Raw genomic sequence first — 21,799 nt, 5'->3', positions numbered from 1 at the left:
CGCCTCCTGAGTCGCCCCCCGTTCCGACCACAAATCGGGTCTGTTGTGTCGAGTGTTGCAGCCCTTTGGCGCGAGCGCCCCGACCAACATCAGGCGACCGCACTTCGTACGCATGGAGCGCAATTACAACTCACAACAAGCGCCCAGGGCGGCCAGTGCGATGGCCCTGGGGAAACGGTCGGCCAAGAAAGCCTCTGAATCAGGACCCTGGGCGACGCAGCCCCGTTCGCCTCCACAGCTCCTCAGTCCACCCCTCCATTACGAAGTACATGCCGACATCCTCAGTAAGCCCGCAAGGCCCGACATAACCTGAGCTCCAGACAGGCAACGCTTCTGCTCTGACACCCTCCCCGTCGAGGCCCCGTCATGTGTAACTCATCTCCTGGCCCCTCTCGTCGGCTTCCGGGTCCCGTTGTTTCTCGCCGCCGACCAATGTTGGCGACCATGCCGTGGCTGCCATCCCTGCTGCCCACTCCAGTCGGCCATCGCCGCCACCGCTCGTCCGCCATGTCCCTGTTCAGCAAACTTCAAGGATTACCTGGCCAGTGCCCGCCCCCCCCTTCCCTGGCATGCCCGGACGATGCGAAGTTCGAGCCTCCGTCCGGCAACTCCATCGGTGCCTTCCCACGACTACCTGCGGCACTCTCTCCGGACCCTTGTCGCAGTAGTTCGTACCTAGCTTCTCAAGCCATGCCCGTTCTCGGTCCCCATGCTCCAGTTCTCTCCTGTCTTGCAGCTCGTGGTCGCACAAGGCTGTTAAGCCACTCGATCAGACACTCCAATCTCTATTCAATGCACCCCGGGTCGTTCTTTTCGACATTCACTCTCTTCCAACCTGGACCTGGAGAACTCATATTACACTCCTTCCCTTCCGGGCCAGTCTTGTCTCGACCGTTTTGCCCTAGATCGACTCGCACCGATCCACAACCTCGATGCTTGGGCCCTGATTAACAGCCCGTTTCTCACGGACCCCTCCTTTATTTCGATTCGGCCTTACTCCTGGATCGAGCAGCCAGGCCCCCTCCTGATCGTTGCAAGGGCGAGGCTGCCGGGGCAATCAGCTTCATATAAGATATTATACACCCTTCGCTGTCAGGCACCCGCGACGTCTCTCGGGGCTCCTTTGCCTTCTGGAACATCTCCCAGATATATCCCCGAGATCTACTTTGTCCGGCACGAGTGCGATACCAGCTGTGCCACGAGCAATTCCTTTCTGTCTGCCAACCACCCAGCAGTCCACAGTTGCCGGCCTCCGCCAACAAGCCGGCTACAATGCGAGACTCATTCAGGGAGGATCAGCTCAACGCAATTAGCATCATCGAGCGATCCTGCTCGGTCCTGTCGCTACTAGGATGCATATTCACGATTGCCACGTTCTGCATGTCCAGTGCGTTCCATAAGCCCATCAACCGGCTTGTCTTTTACGCTTCATTCGGAAACATGATGACGAACGTTGGTACCCTGATGTCTCGCGCATATCTGACCGAGGTCGACTCCTTCGGGTGCCAGTTCCAGGGCTTTTTGATCCAACTGTATGTACGAGAACGCATCGACTGAACGGAGGCAAGGCTGACCTTGGCCATAGCTTCATGCCCGCTGATGCTTTTTGGACATTGGCCATGGCGATCAACGTCTACTTGACATTCTACTACAAGTTTGACGCACAGCGCTTGCGAAAGATGGAGTTGTGGTACCTTATAGGCTGCTACGGTATCCCATTTATTCCAGCATTTACGTTTATTTTTGTTCGAAATAGCCGCGGGCAGCGCGTTTATGGCAACGCGAACCTCTGGTGCTGGGTCAGCCCCGATTACGACATCCTCCGAATTGCTGTGTTTTACGGGCCCGTATGGTATGTTGTGGCAGGCCAAGTTCTAATACGCTTGCGTGATGCTGATGACGCGTTTGCAGGTGCGTGATTCTCGTCACCTTCTTCATCTACAGTCGCGCCGGCCGTACCATCTATGAGAAGCGCAAGCAACTGCACGACTTCCATTCATCAGATCCTGATCCTCTGTCCGTCAACGGGGAGGCTTTCGCCACTATGAAGCGAACCGAGGTTACAGTGACCACCGAAGCCGCGAGCGAATCTGGGATCCAGATGGGACCGGTCAGCAGAGGTGACACGTCGGCTGGTGAGGGTAGCCGAAATGCCAACGGCGCATACTCCGTGCACATTTCTGCCGAAAGCCAGTCTGGCCCAGCTGAAGGCATGTCGCTACCCATCCAGGGCCAGACTATTCAACAACAGACGAGCACCGTGCAGATTGCGCGTCGCCGAGCTACGAACCCTGCGCGGCGGCGCAACCACGAACTGAACAACGCGGCATGGTCTTACACCAAATGCGCCATTCTGTTCTTCACCGCCATCTTGATTACGTGGATTCCCTCAAGCGCCAACCGAGTCTACTCAGTCGTCCACGCGAAGGAGACGTTCGTGCCGCTCGAGTTCATGAGCGCGTTCGTCCTGCCGCTGCAGGGGTTCTGGAACGCAGTCATCTACGCCGTCACGTCATGGGGCGCCTGCAAGAACCTATTCCACGACATGAAGCAGGGCCGAAGGCCGGCCGTTTCAGAGCTCGTCGGAGGGGGCACCGGCGCGGATGGGACGAGCGGCGGGGCCCAGCGCCGCAGGAGCCAGTTCAAGACTCCCGCAAGGAGGAGTTCTGGCACGCTTGAGTCGGAAAGCATGACAGAACTCGCCAAATCAAGGACAGATTCGGCGGACGGGGGTCAAAGCTGTTGATACCGGGGCTCATTGGTGGACGCACTTCTCTTCGTACGAGCGATTGGCCTTTGTTCTGAGGCACCAGGCCGCTTTCCCTAATTTGTCTTGATGCCAGCAAGCCTGCTGCCGGAATATGATTGCGTCTTTAACGTCGTTGGGAATGAATGGGACACTGAATCGGAGTTGCATTTGGGCGATACCACGCTGGTCTGTTGACATTTTCCTCCTCGAATTGTTCTACGGCTCTCTTTGCACATTGGATCACTGATGTATCTAATCACGAAATGTTTATATGTGACGGTGGGCTGGTGTGCTTTTCGACTGGCTCATGGCAAAGAGCTGGTCGCTCACCCTACCATCGCCTCGGCAAAGTACATGTATAATGTACAGATGACAGCATTGACAATCTCTGGCATGTGCGGCCTGTGGCTCGCATCAAGCCCTCCCACACATGGCCGTCGTCAAAGTGGCTTTATGCACTGATTGTCTTGCGCGTGGCCTGTCGTGTGGCGCGCATGGAGTGCAGGTGGCTGTCATGCATGCACGCAGAGGGCTCGTGCGACAACCATGCCATTCCATCTTTGTTAATCTTCAGCTCACGACAGGCGCTGCAGGAACGCCAGCATCGCTGGAACGGGACAAAGTGCGGGGACGGCAAAGAGTGCACGGCCGGAACATGTGCCGCCCACTGCCGTGCCCAGGAAGAGGGACGCGCCGAAGGCCTTGGCGGAGGACCGACGTCGAGAAGACGTTTCCGATTGTTCGGCTGCATGGGGTGGGCGAACCGCTCCCCCTCCCCTGCCTTTGGGCATCGTGAATCTCTCTGGGCTGCGTGCGATCTACGGGGCAGGGTTGTGCTTCCTTTGCGATGGGCGGGCTGCCCGGGCGGCAGGGATACGCAAAGCCAGGGCCAAGGGGGATTGCGCTCACCGCAACTCATCGGGCGGCGAGAAACTGATTCGGGCTCGGGCATTTCCATGCAAAGAATCGAACACATTTCATGCATGGTCATGGTCACGGTCCCAGCTCACCGTAAACAGTTTTAGCTCTTGCATCACTCGCTCCCTCCCCTGTCACATTCAACGGCATGGAAGGAGACCGTCATATCCGTCTCGGCGCTTGCGACACAGGGGCGAGACGTGCTCATGTCTCAACGATGTTTCCTTTCGCCTTCTCCGGGGGGCCGTCCACCCCTCTTCTCGGCTCTCGCTGGCGCTTGGACCGTCGGTCGCATCCCCTGCCGGAGTTCGTTCGGGCTTCAACCCGGCAGACGGGCTTGAGGCCGATGGCGCCCACATGCCGGGCGATCGTATGTCGGGGCCGACGGCGGCGGCGGCGGTTCTTGATGGAGTTGTCGCGAACTCGCTGAGCAGCGCTGACAGGCACAGTCGCAAGTACAACCCGCGAGTGCCGGCGTGGGGCGGGACTCGTTATACGGAGGGCAAATGTACTATACAAAGAACCACTTGAGTTCCTTATCAAAGAATGATATACTTGGTAAGTTTGTCAACATCGAACCACCGCTAGGGTATCGACAAGGGCTCGGTGATATCCTAGCTGGGTCCATGTCACTGGGGGTTGTCGCTGTGCGACCGTCCAGGGCAATATCCGCGCCAGGTCCCCAGACGGCAGCATGCGCTGGCCTTTCGACATGCCCACGAGGACGGAGCGGCTCTTCGCTTCGATATAACCGAGGGCGTGGTATGGTCGTGCATGATGGGCACGCAGCATCGCATAGAGCTTCTTAGAGTTTGGACTATCGAGGACTCCGCGACCAGGGCAGCATGTGCCCGGTACGAGCGTGACTTGCACTGTGTGTCCCCAGGGGCAGGACCCGGAAAACCCACCCGAAGAGATGGGCACGAACGGCAAGGAATGGAGCGTCTTGGCAGTCCAGCGTGTAAGCGATCCGGAGCTACCGTTCCAGCAGTGATGCATCCGCACACCCACTCGGACCGCCCAAGGCTGCAGCCGCGATGGGGATGCACTGGTTAACTTACTGTCGCATCCGCCTCTCGCGGGACGGTCCTCCTCCGTGGGCCGTTGGCTGTGGCGGTAAACCTTGGGACTTTCCGTCTTCGCGGGGGGTTGAACGCGACCTGTCCCGGCGCACAACCTCGTTCATTCTGCGGGCACTTCTCGGCCGGGCCAACGGCCGCCGCGAGATCTCGCTGCAGCAGTGTCCCCGGCAGGCTGGCGAAAGCATACGAGCTCTCTTTTTGCCTTTGACAATACGAGGGTGCTGGTGTCGACCGCGGCGATCCCCGAGCCTCGTATGACTCTTGACATTTTAATGACAAGACCCACGCTCCGACGGTCCCCGGACTGTGAACTGTCGGGCGGCGGGTGAAGCTTCATCAAAAAGCTAGAATGGCCAGTTATTACGAAGCATGGAGGCTGACGAGCCACCGTAACGACCCCTCACCAGCCAAGATGAGGATGCTACATCATGATGCCTCATGAGTGCTCTCACGTCCCCTGCGAGAGCCCCTGGCAAGTGACCGTGTGCCCCCTCATGCCCTGGCATCCTGGCCAATACGTGCCTTGCCCGACGTGACATCGGGTGGCTGGGCGTCTCCCCACATTCTTCAACGGCCCTGCCGTCGACTGGTGCGTGTCGTTTTGCGTCGAGAACGAGACATTGGGACCCTTGCTTTCTCGCCGCCACCGCCGCCCCGGCAATTGAAAAAGACTGGAGGAGGGGAGGGGTGGTCTTGGGCTCAAGCATGACCCAAGGACCAGACAACTTAAATTGCTCCCGAAGCAGATGATTATCACGAAAGACTTGGTAGAGGTCTCAGAAATAGAACCGAGCGCTGTATGTCTCAGTGGGCGGCAAGGAGGGGACGTCGCCAGCATCCACTTCCGCAGACCTACAAAAGCAAGTTTCTTTCTTCAACACTGCCGGGTGGCTTGCCAGGGACCCGGGATGATGGGAAGGGATCTCGGCGGCCTGAGCTTCGGGGGGCCCACCCAGGCGCCCAGGCGGGAGATTGTGGGGGATGCCCATTCCCTGTTTGTGGCCGCCTTGCTGGGCGTGGAGGATGATGCTCGACGAGATGCGATGAAGATCGTCCGGTCTTGCTCGATCCCCCCTTTCCCCGTGGTGTGTTGCCAATCCACTCACTCACTCACTCACTCACTCACACGCCAGGACTTGGCTTTGGGGAGATCCGATGCTACACAAGATGCCTTGGCCTGCTCGTTGTGCATCAGCCATGATCCTGCCGAGTTCCAAGACTTGGCTCAGGCAGAACATCGTCAGACTTCCCAGGTTCTGTCTCACTCTCCGTGCTCGTCACGTCTTGAAACGTCTTTTTCAACGCCTGTCTCTGAAATTATCCGAGACGCCATGCGCCCTGCGCATGTGCAGCATGTACAAGGTGTAAAGAAAAACCCACCCGGCGGGAGCGCTCTGCCGGTCGAAGCTGGGGGTGTCGGCCCCGCGACGCCCTCAGACCGAGCCGCACATGTCCAGAATGCTCAATTTGCGCCTTGGCCTCATCGCGTCGAGACGGCGTCTGATCTGAGGGCCAAGGTATGTCCATGTATGGCCTGCGGCGCGTCTGCCAAACTGCCACATGTCGAGCAGGCCCCGGAATGTTCCAACCGCCATCCCGTCTGTGAGTCCCCTTTTTGTAGTTCAGCTGGGGACAAACGCCTTCCGCCTGCCTGAAATGGCATATGCGCAACACGCTCTCGCGCAGTAAAGAGGTCCGTGCCACGGGGTTGTCTGACGCGCAAGAGGGTGAGACATGCGAGCCATCAACTCCGGCTTGGCCTATCGCCCTGTATGTTCCGTGTCAGGCACATGTACGCTGGGTCGCATCGCAGCCTTCCGGCTTTGATCCTACTGGTCTGCACCCTTGACGGCCTCAATCAAGTGATACTCCCAAAAAGTGCCCAGCTCGAGGCACTCTTCCATGCAGTCGCTGTCATCCCACCACCACGAATCAGTTGTCACATGTCGCCCCCAGACCTCCTTCCAAAGCAGGCGGCCTACGAGGCTTCTCAGCTCCGCCTTGGTCTTCTTCTCCGTCCGCAGCTGCTCAATGGCCGGGTCTGGATCCCGCTGTTGGAGCCTCACGTTGTCGGGAGTCGCGTAGAACTTGGTCGTCGTCAGCGTGCTCCCGGCTGCGCGCAGCGACGCCTCGCCGAGCCATTGCGGGAGCGCCGTGCTCGGGCTTGAGCACCTCGACTGCCTCCTGAGGTTGCTCAGCAAGTGCTGATCCAGCCACTGCCGCATCTTAGCACCCAGCGTGTTGGCGCAAGGTAACGGATCGATCAACGTTAAGTGCAAGGTCCCCCCCGGCTTGAGAGCGCTGCTCACATTGTGCACTATGCCGCGCAGGTCTGACGTTGTGCAAAGCGCTGGCAAGGACAGTGAGTATGCGGCTTCGAATAGCTGCGGTGGGATGGGAAACGTCGATGACGAGATGGTAGCGACCGACAGTGGCTGCACGTTGGGAACCGCTTCATGCGGCAACGGGGAATCGGAGAAGTGGCAGATACGCCTCTTTGGGTTCAAAGCCGCGAGATACAACGCTGTGGCTGCGGAAGCTTTAGCCGCTGCCCTGTCCAACTGACTGCACCCAGCTGGTACCGCACAAACCTTTGGACTCGTAGAGAGCGAGGATGTTATGAATATTGCCCGGTGCGATTCGGTGAGGCGCTTGCCGCTTCGTATCGTGGGCAGCTTCTACGTCCAGATGACTTACAACGGACAGCATCCACCGGGTCTTCTCGGCCTCGAGCTGTGCGAGGTTTGGCATACTGGCATTGGCTGACCATATCGTCTTGAGCCGCGATAGCGCAACTGCCGGTGTAGCCTTGGCCATGGAATCTGCTTGATTCATCAACGACTCCAAATCAGTTGCCTCGTGTGACACGGTGAGCCACGACCCGAGCGAGGACGTATGCTCGTTGCCCGATTCTTCCACCCAGCCCGTCATGGTTTCTGGAGTCACAGATCGCCCGTGATCGGGCGATCGCAGAACCTTGTGGTCGTTGACATTGGCCGCCAGTGGCCGATATGACACCCTGGACCGCAGTGGTGACTTTGGCGGAGGTACCAATGGTGGTGACGGTTCCGGTGGCTCTGGAAACAGCGACGGATGGCTTCAAGATTGCGGTTAGCCTCCACGACGACACGCACGGACGGCAAGTTTCGTTGCTCCTACCCTCTTGTAGGAGACTGCGGCGGAGTCATAGGTTCTCTAACCCTCATCCCGGGGATGATGAAGGCCTTCTTGACGGGACTCGGCAGATCGAAGATGGACAGCCGGGCCATTGGTGACGGCTGTAATTGCCCCGTCAGTGGCGGCAAAGGCGGCGACGCAGCCCACCGGGTTGGGAACTGGGTGATGTCGCAAGCTCCAGGAGGCGTCGCAAGTGCCGCCGATGGAGGCTGCGCGCTCGGGCTGTTGGGAAGCAAGACGGAATCTATATTGGCGAACTCTTAAGCAACTCCACAACACTAGCAGGCTTGACAGCCGCACACACATGCGATTGGCGTGCAACTTACCACTCTGGAGTAGATGCGGGCAGAGTTGATGGGCCGTGCCGCCGGCGGAAGCAGGTTCGGGACAGGCACGAGCCGAGCCGAAGCGACCAGATGTGTCCTTGCTGGAGTGGCCGGAGCTCGGACGACTCTTGGTGCCAGAGGTCCTGGAGAAGGGAGAGGCCGTGGAGTGGGTGGCGGAGGAGGATGCGACGGCCGACGAGGCCGACGACTTTATCTTGGCCCCGGCCTTGGACGCGTTCGCGTGCTTTAAACCCCGCGATCTGAAACGGGCGAAGGCGGATTCGGCAGTGGAGGATCGTGAGCTGGTCGTCGACATGGAGCCTCTGCCGGAGCGCGTCCTGCTCCTCTCAGCTTCGTCCCTCTCCCTCTCCTTTCTAGCCCTGTGCTCTCCCACGAGCTCCAGGTCCGGATCCGTCCAGAAGATCCCCCACATGGCGAGCGGCGGCCGATGATAATGGGCAAAGACTGTGTTGGACTTGCACTGCCACCCATCGCCGTGCGGCCGGGGGACATGGGAAGGCGCGCAACGCAACGCGGCTTGAGACGGAGACGCGCGAACTGAAGTGAGAGGTGCGGCATCAAGCGGCATCAACGTGCGACGACGGGGCGAGACGAGGCGAGCGCGTCAGCGCAGAGTCGCAGACTCAGCCCCTTGAGACGGATCGCAGCAAGCAAGGGAAACGCAAAGGCAAACGCAAACGGGGGGCGGAGGGCGGTTTCTGCGCATCAAAAGGCGGCGCAAGCGAGCGAGTTCCGGGAAGGTCAACGGGAGACCCTGGGTGAAGATGAAACGGCCCACGTGAGAGTGGTTGGTTGAGCAGCGACGACGGGGGGGAACGAGGGAACAGCAGCAGGGCCGGGATGGCGGGCCCTCAAAGGGCAGGAGAGCGCGCATTGCATCGAATATCGATTTCGAGCCGGATTGAACGCGGTGGTGGCTCGGCAGCGGCATTTCGTGCCCGCCGCCGGGGGAGGGGGGGCGTGACGGCGGCAACGGGGGCGACCGAGAGAGGTGGGAGGGAACAGGTAACGCAGGCAAGGTAACGTAGACAAAGCAGACAGGGACCGCGGGGGTTCGCGACTCGCGTTCTTTGCGGACCAACGTATGCTCGTCCACAGCTGGACGCACGGGTGGACGGATGGGAGTCGGACATGGATGGATCATGGATGGATGGATGGATGGGTGGGTGGATGGATGTAAGAACGAGTGGATAGTGAGCTGGACGGATGGTTGGAGAGACGGAAACATAGACAGACAGACAGAGCAACTCCAAGTCCACCATCGTCGCTACACCACGCCCGACCATTTGCTGCGTGCCGACCAATAGCGCGGCTCGATGCAGGCAACACGAACGCACCGCAGCGGCCTGGATCTCGCTCAGCTTGTGGGTTATAATATTTCCCAGCTTCCAAGCATAGCACAAGCATAGTAAGCGAGACCGTCTCCACGACTACTCATCGGAGCGGGAGGGGGATCCTTTGTTCTTGCATTGATCCTTGGTTGAAGAAAACGGGGCCCTGCACGGCTGCCAAGAAGAGACGCGCGCCACACTGATGGGGGCCGGCCGGCAGGGCGTCGTCTGGGCTCTGGTTCGCGCTCTGACGGGCGCGCAGGACCGAGGAGGAGCATGGAGGAGGACTGGAAGTCTCGAACCAACTGAGAGCTGCATTTGAGCTCGCCAGGGGAAGAGCGTGTACGAGTACTCGTATCTCTGACTCTCTCATCTTCTTTCTCTCACCCCTTCATGTTACCTAGCCGATGATGCTTCGGCCAAGGCTGCATGCTGCAAGCAAGACCTCAGCTCCATTTGATGGCATTTGGCGCACCCAGCCGCTCGCGCTCGCTCGCTCGCTTCCCCTGACTCACATCCTGTGCGGTCCTGTGCTCTGCTGTGCTTCGCTGTGCTGCTCACTCGCCTCGTAATAGGAATTCCCGCCTTCTCCTCTTGGTCCAGAGACCAACTCCTCCTCTCGCTCTCCTACGACATCGCCCCATCCAATCAACTACTTGCCGCCGGGCGTGCAAGAGCACATACCATGTGGCGAGGGAAAAGCGGTGATACGTGTCTCCCGAGACCCAATACGCGGCTGTTGGACAGATGCAGCCTGCCGTCGGGCGCGCAGGTCGTCTCGTGTGCGTATTAGTCTATAAGGCAGGCCAAGGCAATGTTGCCGTGCAGTAGGTGCAGTAAAGCAGAGTCTGGCACTGCGTGCGTGTCGCTGTGACGGCAGTTTTCGCCGGTGCGAGAACCAACATCGCCGTTCATGTTGCTTCCGAGTTGGGAACAGAGACAGACACTTCGCAGCAACAAATCCCCACAGCCTTTCACCCCCGCAAACCCCGTAGGGCTGCCGAGACTCCGAGGGCCTATCCGTTCTTGCCGGGGGTATCAAATCGAACGACCAACACTCTGCAGTCACGTCTCCGGGCTTCCCCATTGAAGATAACCCCCCCACGGCGTTGCCGAGTGCCATGGCCACCAGGTGGCCCATGCGACTAACATCACCCCGTCACGTCGTCACCAACGCCCATCCTTCAGCGCGCCTCCATTTTGTGACTCGGACCTCGGTTACACTCCCCCAAAGCTCTTGAAATCCATCCAAGTTTTCCCCCTCGTAGCACAGCTTAGGCCCCCCGTGGGAATGCAAAGGATCGGTGCATGCGGGCCTCTGCTGCTTCCCAAAGATCGCGCTCCGTCCCCGCCGGCACGCATCCATACCCTGCCCGCTGCCGCCAGACATCAGACGAGTCCGAGCTCAAGACTCGCTTGCAGCATCTCGTATAACTCTGATATCATGTCAAGGCCAGCCGTGGCTGTGAGAGGCTCGCTGCGCCGGCGGATCGCAGCACGTCGAACGCGTGTAGCCGCCCGAACAAAACGGTATTTTGATCGTAGCCGCCGACGACCTCGCTTGAAGCAACAAGAGAGTGGTTGAATTCCGGTGCAATACGTTCGCTTACTTCTGTTGGGACATCGTTTCGTCTTGTCGCGGCGTTCTTGTGAGCAGCTGGAATCTCCGCCATGTCTTAAACTGCGTCTGTCATGGCCTAGATGAGGACATGTTGCAACCCGGCGCACGCCTTCAAGTGACATACACATATCTCGCATCAGGCAGCACGGAACCGCCACGCGAGTCTCGGTGTACCCGCAAATCTGAGGGGTGGCTGCATGAATCCAAAAGTGAGGCAAAGGAACACTGGGTCATTGCCATACAGTCAGCCGTCTCCGACGCCGGTCACCTCATCCGATGCCCTCGTGATCGTGGCCAAGCACTACCGAAGCTATGTTAGCCGTTTATCCCTAGAAAACTCTGCATGGCCGACTTGCTTGCCGTGTTGGCCGCCAAAGCAACGATGTCATATACGCTTCCTTTGGCCAATTTCTTGGCGCCGCTGAGCCAAAAATATGCGAACTTGAGCAGGAAGGAAGTCATATCAAGTTTTTACAAGCATCACATCCTTATGTGCCAGCGCTTTTCCAGGCGCTCGCTCCCGATTTACGTAGACTTCGTTGATGCCTGCTGTATACGATGTGACTCTATGTTCTCTGGTCTCGGTAACGCAGTCCCACGGCGTCCTTGCCCGACATGAGTTCCCTGGGCCTCCTTGTTCTATTTTGCTCTTCCGTATCATAGTATCCAATTTATCAGCCTGCCATCACACGTAGCGTCTTCGTAGTCCAAGGTGTCCTCACCTATCTGTCCTGGGAACTGACTCAGGGGTGAGGTTCTCAACATTCGCTTTCCCACCACCACAGGGCCATAATATGCGGCAGACTCAAGCATCAATATTCCTCGTTACGCTATAGAGTTTGTCTTCATCGTGTCCTATCCTATCCTCAAGTGCGCTGTCTCTCTTGTCAGTCGCCCGAACCCGAATGATGCAGGCCCTCGCGCGCCTCTCTCCGGCACGGATACGTATCGACTCTGCAATGGCCCAGCACGCAGACGATCAGCAATCTACCGCCGCCTCTTTACCGCCGGGTCCAACAGGCAGGTCTAGGTTCTTTGGGATCCGCGACTTCTTCGACTTTGTCGATACTCGCATAACCATGTCCCGCGTTGGTAGACTCTTCCATCTGGCCGGCAGTGGCCATGTAAGACAGGCCACAGAAACTTTCTCAGGCGGCGATTTTCTGCTGACACCTAGCAGCCAGAAGAGATTCCTGAGACTACATTTCTCAAGGAAGTGAGAGCCGGGTTGACGACTTTCGCCACCATGGCGTACATCATCGCTGTCAACGTAAGTCGCGGCCCCTGAGCTCTAGACTGAGCCTCGCCGTGGAAGTTGCAGTTATTAACGCCGACTTAGGCATCTCTCCTAGCTCAGACGGGGGGCACTTGTGATTGCGACATGGCAGACAAGCGCAGATGCGACACCGTTCCAGAATTCGCCGACTGCAAGGAACAAGTTCGACGCGACCTCGTCACCGCCACGGCCGCCATCGCCGGCATGGCATCCGTAACCTTTGGCGCAGTCACCAACCTCCCCGTGGCCCTCGCCCCAGGCATGGGCCTCAATGCCTACTTCGCCTTTCAAGTCGTGGGCGTCAACGGCAGCGGCGACGTGTCCTACCGCACCGCGCTCACGGCCGTCTTCTTCGAGGGCCTCATCTTCATGGCGCTCGCGCTGACGGGGATGCGGCAGTGGCTCGTCCGGTTGATCCCAGCGACCATAAAGACAGCCACGGGCGTTGGTATCGGCTTCTTTCTCACCGAAATCGGGCTGTCGTACTCGGCGGGCATCGGTGCCATCACTGGCGGAGGCAGCTCGACGCCCCTGGCCATCGGCGGCTGCCCCCTTGAGAAGCTCAACCCACAGACCGGCCAGTGTGACTCGGGCCAGATGGCGAATCCAAAGGTAGGTCTTCCCCCGGCCTAATATTGTGAGAGAAGCTGACTTCGACAGCTGTGGGTTGCCGTCTTTTGTGGTGGCATCGTGACGTCCTTCTTGATGGCATTTCGTATCAAATACTCGCTCATCATCGGCATCGCTCTGGTCTCAATCCTGTCCTGGCCGTAAGTCTGCACTGTCTCATCGGTCCCTGGTATTTTCTCTGACGCTGTGCGAAATCAAATAGGCGACACACGCCCATCTCATACTTCCCCGACACACCCGAAGGCGACTCACGCTTCGAGTTCTTCCAGCAAGTTGCCGCCTGGCACCCCATCTCCAAGACACTCAACCAGCTCGACTGGACGTTCGGGTCCAGCGGCTCGCACTTTGCCCTCGCGATATTCACCTTCCTGTACGTCGACATCATCGACGCCACGGCCACGCTCTACTCCATGGTGCGCTTCTGCGGCGTCGTGAACCGCAAGGACGGCGACTTCCCCCGGTCAACGGCCGCGTACTGCATCGACGCCGCGTTTATATCCATTGCGGCGCTCTTTGGCTGCTCGCCCGTGACGGCCTTCATCGAGAGCGGCGCTGGGATTGCTGAGGGCGGTCGCACGGGACTGACTGCCATTGTGGCGGGTCTCTGCTTCATCGGTGCCGTCTTCTTTGCGCCTATATTCGCGTCCATCCCGCCCTGGGCCACGGGCTGCACCTTGGTTCTTGTACGTGCTTCTCAACACCGTTACAGAGTCCCACGAACTGCTAACACCAAGGTCGTCGAGGTTGGCTGCATGATGATCCGACAGATCACCCAAATCAACTGGCACTATATCGGTGACGTGCTCCCGTCGTTTGTCGTCATGGCCTTTATCCCGTTCAGCTACAGCGTAGCCTACGGCCATATAGCGTAAGTACACATACTTTCTCCAGGCGAATTTGCCACAGCTGAAACTATGAGCAGGGGCCTCTTCGTGTACGCCATGCTCAACGGCCTGGTTGGCGTCGTGGTCTGGTGCAGTGGTGGCCGCATCGAGCCTCGAGAGTATGACCTAAAGGAGTACTGGACGTGGCGAGGCGGCGGTCGTGCTCCTTGGCTCGTCAGGGCCATCAAATCTCATTGCCGCAGACCACGGGCGGCAGAAGATGCCGGCAGCATCAGTGGCCTCAGCCTCGAGGAAACTCAGGTAGGCTCAATGCAGGCGGCAGAGCGGCGAACCGACCTGCCCTCCAAGGAGTATCCGGAACACGTCGCGGAGCCAGCAACACCTGGCCAGGCAGCATCCGCGACCACCTATCGCTTAGGGCGCTGAAACTTCCCGCGCGTTTGTAAGCGGTCTTCTTCCAGAGGGCATCACATCCTGTACAGGAGGCCATCTTTCGTACGTAGACGTTGATATGACAAAAGTCAGCACGGGAAGGGGGGACGGGGTCAGAGGCACTCCGAAGGAGACGCGCTACGCCACAGAAGGCTGTGGTCTATATCCATGTTCCCCAGGGAACTCTTGCTGAACCAACGGATATTCCCATGCCTGCGTCGCGATATCGTAGTTTTCTGTATAAACCGAGGGCCGGCTGATGATGGCCGCGCAGTGTGTTAACCTATGCTTCTTCGCCCGGGAATCAATCCACATCCATGTCCTGGTCACCTCTCCTTGCGGCCTTCTCAGCCGTCTTCCTCCGTTCCAAACTCTCGTCTACCCACTTGCTCACGGCCGCATCACCGCCCTGCTTGAGCTTCTCCCTCACCACGCCCTTGAGTACCTCTCCCGCGAAGCCAACAAAGTTGTGTCTCCGCAGAGCATTCTCAAACTGCCAGTCGCGACGCTTGCGTTCTTCTCGCGCCAACAGCTCCTCGTCGCCGAAGTCGCGCGCCCGGATTCGCAAATCACGGCACATTGCCAAAAGGTTGAAGCGTATCTCGGTGGCTTCGTAACGAGCTACCCGCTTTTGCAGGACTTCGACGACCTGGGCGGGGAATGACTCGGTGGTGCAGGGCCCATGGGAGATGGGCGATGGCTGCAGTCCGTCGAGCTCGTATAGAGTTCCGTTGATTGGGGTGTAGGCGATGAAGTGGAAAGCGTCTTCCGCCTCACCCGTCTTTTGTGTCTCGTCGACAAAGGGGCTGCTCCGCGCGAAGCTGTTGTGCACCTCCCGAATCAGGTCCGAGTTGCTCAGGGCCTCACCGCGGAACTCGGGTGGCAAGACCATGGTGAACTCGCGAAAGTCCTTCATTTGTGTCCCGATGTCCACGTCGTCGGTCTTGTTCATCAGAACGCTCAGGAGCGCCTGCGTGGCGCAAGCATTCTGAATCGTTTGCGCCGCGAAGAATATCTGCTCGGAGGCGTTCTGGTCAAACGAGCCATCGAGCGGTCCGTCAGGCGTCGCGTAAGGCCGATCGGTCGGGTATTTAAAGAGGAATATGACTCCATAGAGCGGCCGAAGTGTCGCCAGTTCGGATGGGTCGAGGGTGAGGAGTTCTTCGAACTGGACGTCCTTGACTCCGAGATTCTCGATGAGGGACGTGAAGACGCCCTGACGACGGATCAGCAAACCAAAATTGCTTGTCATGAAGGATTAAAACTTTACCGCATCGGATTCGACTATTGTCAGAGAAATGGTCAGCCACGTCAAGCGATCAGGCACAAGCGGAATGGAGGAGAGCCATACTGGTATTCCAACCGCCACTCATCGTTGCGTCTCTGACGCCAGGCTCTGGCCACGCGTCGGAAAACTGAGTGGTGGTTTCAATGTGTCAGGGAGAAAGAAAAACTAGCGATCAATTGCTGCCGGAAAGAAGCTCTATGGAAGCGTGGGCGGGATGCGTCGCAATGTTCTGGAACTGGCAGAGGAGACTAGGATTATGTCGAAGCGCCGTTGAAGCTTACAGTGGAGAGCTTGTGCCAGGTTGAAGCTTGACGCGCGCCCCAGCTCCACGCCACTCACTGGGCGATAAGATAGCGGCTCTTGCCCCCCAACACGTGAGCTATTCGCCGTACGCAACCCTCGACATCAACCACCTACACCACTGCATCTCGGCGTACGGGAGGTCCGTACGTACGCCTGTAAGGCGCCGGTTTGAAAAGCATTTAAATACGTCGACGCATGGCGGACGGTTGAGGGCGTGAGTCTCGGCTCTATATTGCCCGAGCCAGCACATGCTGCAACCCTCTAAGTAGCCAAGCGACGGCAGGCAACCAGCTTAGGCGCGAAATACATGCACCTCAGGTCTCCAGGTAATGCCCTACGCTCAGTTGCTCCCCAAACACGCTGCCGTTCTATTTGTCATTCGTACTCGCTGTCCCCTGATCACGATGGAATTTTGTGCATTCGGCTTCATAGCGCAATGAGATCGTCCCTGGCCACATCGCCGCCTCGGCCAGCTTGAGGAGCTGACTGGCCATCTCCGCCCTCCTCTCCTTCCTGCTCTGCTCCCTCGCGGGATCACTCGTTCTCATGGGTATTCGTGTCGTTTTCGCCGCCACTCCTTGCCTCACCTTGGCCATCGCCGTTGTCAGTCGCGGCAGCTGCTGCAGCCGCGGCAGCCGCCTCAGCCTCGCGCTGGCGGTTCTCTTCGGCCCTCGCCTCGGCCTCGAGGTTGGCAATGTGCCGCTCTGCAACCCCAGGCGCAATGCTTGCCAGAAATAGCAGGCCCGCTCGCTCCAGTCGTCGCACTTGCCCGGTGAGCCAACCCTCGCGCCCCTGTCGTTCGGCCACCAGCCTTGCGGCCATCTGTTCCGGATTCGGTTCTCCGTCATGCCCACGCCGGCCTCCCTGCCCGCCACGTGGATGCTCCAGAGCCGGCAGAATGTTCTCGATATGTCTGCCAATCGGCCGCCAAGCGTTCTCAGCCACGCCATTGAGAAGCCCAGTGCTCAAGACGAACGCAAACACGGCCATGCAAATGATCGTCAACCACCTTGACCAACTGGAGTCTGGCGATGTGAAGAACCATACGAAGAGACCGAGCCGGAAAATCAGCCACATGTGAGGCCAAAGATGAAGCAGAAGGGGAGGGAGACCAGCTGCGGGCGGGTTTCCAGGATGCACAGGCTGGATCGGCTGCTGGACATTCACGGGAGCTGGAGGTTCAGGACGTGCTTGTTGCCTCTGGTCTTGGGTCTGAGGGACGGGGAAGGTGGGTTGTTGGGCCATGTATGCCGCATTGGCACCTCTAGCCCCCGGCAGATGTGGCCAACTCTGCTGGGGCCTGAGCCGAGGCGTATAGTATGTCTCCGAAGCGGAGGGGTTGAATAGAATGGCTCGCGGACCCTCAGGCGACATTAGAATGTAAACCTGAGAGCCCGAGCTCGCCTGAATGTTGGCCCCCCCGGAGCCGTACGCCGTGTTGGCGCCAGTGCCGCTCGCTGACGCCCAGGCGCGTGCTGCCTCTGCCCATCTTGCGTCCTGGTCCGGGGTGGCCCGGCCGCTGCCGGTGAGCCTTGAGCCAGGGCCGAAGACTGGGGTCGTGACGCCGGGCTGGGAAAGCGGTCGGTTGTGTAGCGGCGTCCCTGACGCCGTGCGATGCATGGCGCTGACCAGGGTGTTTGTGGCCTGATTGTCATCCGGGCTACGAAATACCCCCTGCGGGTCGGCAGAGGGCTGTCCGGCATAGACGGCCCGTGCTGCTCTGATGATTTGCTGCTCATCTTGAGCTCCTCGCGCCGTGACTTCGTTCTGAGAAGCCAAAGAAGTGCTTGGGCTGGCTCTACCGCTAGTAGGCTCCTGCCCGGCGACGATGCCATTCGGGTTGCCCTGGTCGCCAATGCCCCTCATGCCCATCTGGGCCCTTCCACGCTGGTTTTGGCTCACCCGAGCCCTGAACATAGCCTCTCGCTGGAGGTGGGCGTCTCTTTGTATCTGGGTCAACCAATGCGTCATGTTCTGGTGTTGATGTTGAAAGGCTGCGGCTTGTTCGTGCGTGTAATGCGGCGGGACGTTGTAGGTATGAATTGATGGCGGTGCTGGTGACGGCATGCGATGCTGCGGTGTAGGCATGATGGGATGCTGCACTTGTCTTCTCGGCAAGCCATCCGGCCCGACGTGAGGAGACTGTGAGCGAGGCCTTGACGTTGAAGCTCCAGCAGCGTTCGGGGGGGTCGGCGTGTGCATGTCCGTGGTTTCTCGAATGACGAGGTGGATCGTCTGTCGGTCGGGCTCTCGGAGCTGGAGAAGAACACGGGTCAGTTACATCAGAGCAGAAGAATGGACGAGCTAGCAAGTCCCATGGGGAGGATGGCTCACGGCATCAGCACCAAATATATCGAGCAAGCTTTCCGAATCACGGAGCAGGGCTCGGCCGCGGTGAATCAGGCGCTGGTTTTCGTCGGCCGGCCGAAGAGGAAGGGCCTGTCTAATACGATTCTTCAACCCCTTGATGGTGGTCGCGGCGGGAAGGTCGGGGAAGAGCAGCGGGCGATTGACGCCAACCGATGGCGAGACGACCTGGAGGTTGACGACGAGCTGGTCGGGGGGCGTAAGGGCGGCGCCATCGGGGTGGGAAGCCATGGGCGCGGTCGTCATGTTGGCTGACTGACTGGCACGCCACCCGGACCGAGCAGGACTTGAGAGAACGTCGACGAGCGATATGGGAGGGGGATGTCTCGATCCTAACGGGCCACGGGTGAAAGGCGCTGGTAACTTAACAAGACGTGTCCGTGCAGGTCATGTCAGACACACAGAATGCGGAATGCTGCCCGTCTGGCAGAAGGACGGGCGACGCAGGAGAAGGGCCAGACAGAAACAAAAGAGAGCGCTGGGTCGCAGGACCTGTGCAACCTCGAGTCACAAACGGAAACAAAAATTCTACACAAGGAGAGAAACGCGATGGATCAGCGCATCGTCGGGGGCAGTGGTGTCTGGACGCGAGACGTGCAAGAAGAGGACCGGTGGCATCTCAAACGGATGCGTTTCGCTGCCCGTTCTTCCACGGTGGCAGGATGACGAGGTACGTACTTGTACAAGGTACTTCCATCAATGCAGGGCAGCCACGCGAGGGGAGGTGCAGTGACTCCGTCGGGTGACTGCGCGCCTGCCTGCCTGCCAATTCGGTGCCTGGCTCCGGCAGGGACATGGTGGGCTTGGCAGTGTTTGGCTGCTGGGGGGTCCCGGGGGTCGCCTCGGGAGATTACCAATGACGCCTGGCAGTGAGGTTGGAGCACTTTCGGCACTGGATCGCCCCAAAGGCTTGCGTCGCCGCATGCTTCGTGCTCAATTGCGAAGCCCGCGCACGTCACCTTTACCTGCACATGCCCACGGATGGAGCGGGGAGGGCGCCTCCGCGTAGCTATGATGCGCCCAGCCGTTTGAAACGCACGGTGTGGATGGCGACAGCTGCCCAGGTGCCATGCTCTCGCGTGTGTCACCGTCAGGTCGCGGGAACTCCCTAGTCGGGGACTTTGGGGGCGGGTTGAACGGGCAGCTTGGGTATGCTGCCGAACGAGCCTCCAGCTGCGAATCTCCAGCAGGCGGATCCATACTTTTGCCGGCGCCGGCGCCCCGCCCACGCTGTGGCGGGAGTTTGTACGTCAGCGATGCCTCCAGACTCCGGACTCCAGTGACGAAAGGACCCTCCTCTCCAGGCAGCCCTCCCAACGTCTCCCGTCTTCCTCGACTCGGCGGGCCATGGCCAGTGCAGCCAGACCGTAAAACCCAATTGCACCCCAGAACCCTGATCGGCGCGGTTGAGCCTCTGCTCACGATGGCTGCCACGCTCGGGCTTGGCCCTCGCCAGCTCGTGCACGGCCACGCGGTTGCAAGCCTCAACGGCCGCTTCCTCAACTGCGCGCCTCGACATGCGACGTCTCTCGTCCCCCACGCGCGATGCACGCGCCGTGTGCCATGCACCGCGCGCAACTTTTCTTCCGGCTCTGGCAAGCGACCGCGCTTCTCCCATCGCCTCGCCGAGGCCCTCCGCAACAGCAAGATCCAATGGTACCAGATCCCCGTCGGCCTGGGCATTGGCTTTCTCGGCCTGGTACAGTTCTACAAGGTCTCCGCCCGGGAGCAGGAGAAGAGGCGGGCCGAGGAAGAGGGGCAAGTTCCCGGAGGGCAACCCAAGCCGCGCCCTCGAGTCCGTCCAGAAGGTCCATGGCAGGTTCAGGTCATGTCGACTTTGCCGCTCAAAGCCATTTCGCGGTTGTGGGGCAAGTTCAACGAGCTCACGATCCCATACTACTTGCGCGTTCCTGGCTTCAAGCTTTATTCATTCATATTCGGCGTAAAGTATGTCCCAACATACCTCACGCTGTCTGTTGAACCAAATCACTGACAAGCACAGCCTTGACGAGGTGGCCGAGCCTGATCTCCACGTATACCCGAACCTGGCAGCATTCTTCTACCGAACCCTCAAGCCCGGCGTCCGCCCGCTGGACCCCGATACCAATGCCTTGGTTTCTCCCTCTGACGGCAAGATTCTTCAATTCGGCCGAATCGAAGGGGGCGACATCGAGCAGGTCAAGGGCATGACGTACAGCATTGATGCGCTGCTTGGGAAGAACACCCCGACATCCAGTATTCGAAGTGGCTCCTCCAAACACAGCCAGCCCAAGCCGAGCCACCGCGAGCGCCATGGTGACGAAGAGATTATCAAACAGGAGGAAGAGTTTGCCAAGGTTAACGGCATCTCATACACCCTCCCTGACCTGCTGTCGGGCCCGAGCCACGGCAAGGCGGATCATGCCGCTACAGACGAGTCGACCGAGGTCTCGCAGCGCGCAGTCTCTGAAGTTCGTGCCGAGCTGGCCCTAGGGGAGAAGCCGTGGTACGACATCCTCTCCGAAGACAAGGCCAGTGCCTTGTACTACGCCGTGATCTACCTGGCACCAGGTGACTACCACCGCTTCCACTCTCCGACGAACTGGGTCGTGGAACGGAGACGACACTTTGCCGGCGAATTGTATAGTGTTTCACCATACCTACAACGCACGCTGCCCGGCCTCTTCACGCTGAACGAACGCGTCGTGTTGCTCGGCCGCTGGCGGTACGGTTTCTTCAGCTACATCCCGGTCGGCGCCACCAATGTCGGCTCCATCAAGGTCAACTTTGATCGTGAGCTGCGGACCAACAGCCTGACGACAGACACAGCGGCCGACCATGCCGCCGACGAGGCAGCGAAGCGTGGCGAGCCGTACCTTGGCTTCGCGGAAGCTACGTATGAGGAGGCGAGCACCGTCTTGCATGGCCACGCGCTGAGGAGAGGTGACGAGATGGGAGGGTTCCAACTCGGCAGCACCATTGTCCTCGTTTTCGAAGCGCCACAGGAAAGGCACGACGCGCACAAGCCGGCGTCGGGGTGGGAATGGTGTGTTGAGAAGGGGCAAAAGATTCGCATGGGCCAAGCTCTCGGACGTATCTTGCCGGAATAGTGTACTATATATGTGGCGTGAAGGACACGTCTTGGTGCCTGGATGGGCAGAGGTTGCATCGCGTCTTGGCGAGATGGATAGGGCATTGTACATGTATTATATCCAACTCGTTATTAGGATAACTACATCTCATATATTGGGTTTTTGAGATATCGGGAAATTTTCATGGATGCATTGGCCCTTTTCGTCGCAAGCACATTTCTAGAAGCAGTTCTTATCAAGGTGAAATGATGAATCATGTTGTATATTATCCATATCAATCGCTGAACAATGTGCCCATCGTATCCCGTGCCCAATAAACTCCGGCGTAAATGCGTCTAGTCTGTCGCTGGTTCAATCCCAAC

General features: G+C 59.0%; 6 protein-coding genes across 6 annotated transcripts; 3 read left to right on the top strand and 3 right to left on the bottom strand.

Moving 5' to 3' along the window:
- Nucleotides 1–1,272: 1,272 nt before the first annotated feature.
- PLICBS_001304 (uncharacterized protein) lies at nucleotides 1,273–2,746 on the top strand (the record flags this gene model as incomplete). The annotated part of the gene is made up of 3 exons (XM_018317642.1): nucleotides 1,273–1,532; nucleotides 1,586–1,852; nucleotides 1,912–2,746. The coding sequence occupies 3 exons, from the start codon at nucleotides 1,273–1,275 to the stop codon at nucleotides 2,744–2,746; spliced, it is 1,362 nt and encodes a 453-aa protein (XP_018183167.1).
- Nucleotides 2,747–6,578: 3,832 nt separating this feature from the next.
- PLICBS_001303 (uncharacterized protein) lies at nucleotides 6,579–8,685 on the bottom strand (the record flags this gene model as incomplete). Its single annotated transcript, XM_065599790.1, has 4 exons — nucleotides 6,579–7,279; nucleotides 7,341–7,846; nucleotides 7,909–8,170; nucleotides 8,253–8,685. The coding sequence occupies 4 exons, from the start codon at nucleotides 8,683–8,685 to the stop codon at nucleotides 6,579–6,581; spliced, it is 1,902 nt and encodes a 633-aa protein (XP_065455862.1).
- A 3,499-nt stretch (nucleotides 8,686–12,184) lies between these two features.
- On the top strand, nucleotides 12,185–14,402 carry PLICBS_001302 (uncharacterized protein; the record flags this gene model as incomplete). Its single annotated transcript, XM_018317644.2, has 7 exons — nucleotides 12,185–12,349; nucleotides 12,406–12,495; nucleotides 12,565–13,113; nucleotides 13,162–13,271; nucleotides 13,334–13,814; nucleotides 13,866–13,999; nucleotides 14,054–14,402. The coding sequence occupies 7 exons, from the start codon at nucleotides 12,185–12,187 to the stop codon at nucleotides 14,400–14,402; spliced, it is 1,878 nt and encodes a 625-aa protein (XP_018183169.2).
- Nucleotides 14,403–14,712: 310 nt separating this feature from the next.
- PLICBS_001301 (uncharacterized protein) lies at nucleotides 14,713–16,196 on the bottom strand (the record flags this gene model as incomplete). Its single annotated transcript, XM_065599789.1, has 3 exons — nucleotides 14,713–15,624; nucleotides 15,797–15,804; nucleotides 16,193–16,196. 3 exons carry the CDS (start codon nucleotides 16,194–16,196, stop codon nucleotides 14,713–14,715), a joined length of 924 nt encoding a protein of 307 aa, XP_065455861.1.
- Nucleotides 16,197–16,533: 337 nt separating this feature from the next.
- Nucleotides 16,534–18,612, bottom strand: PLICBS_001300 (uncharacterized protein; the record flags this gene model as incomplete). The annotated part of the gene is made up of 2 exons (XM_065599788.1): nucleotides 16,534–17,941; nucleotides 18,461–18,612. The coding sequence occupies 2 exons, from the start codon at nucleotides 18,610–18,612 to the stop codon at nucleotides 16,534–16,536; spliced, it is 1,560 nt and encodes a 519-aa protein (XP_065455860.1).
- A 1,177-nt stretch (nucleotides 18,613–19,789) lies between these two features.
- PLICBS_001299 (phosphatidylserine decarboxylase 1) lies at nucleotides 19,790–21,455 on the top strand (the record flags this gene model as incomplete). The annotated part of the gene is made up of 2 exons (XM_018317647.1): nucleotides 19,790–20,313; nucleotides 20,369–21,455. 2 exons carry the CDS (start codon nucleotides 19,790–19,792, stop codon nucleotides 21,453–21,455), a joined length of 1,611 nt encoding a protein of 536 aa, XP_018183172.1.
- Between the last annotated feature and the right edge of the window lie 344 nt (nucleotides 21,456–21,799).

The sequence above is a fragment of the Purpureocillium lilacinum genome (assembly GCF_023168085.1).
Source record: "Purpureocillium lilacinum CBS 284.36 DNA, scaffold_1, whole genome shotgun sequence".
Taxonomy (NCBI): domain Eukaryota; kingdom Fungi; phylum Ascomycota; class Sordariomycetes; order Hypocreales; family Ophiocordycipitaceae; genus Purpureocillium; species Purpureocillium lilacinum.
The sequence above is the reverse complement of the archived record's forward strand: the minus strand, read 5'-3'. Positions and strand labels throughout refer to the sequence as shown.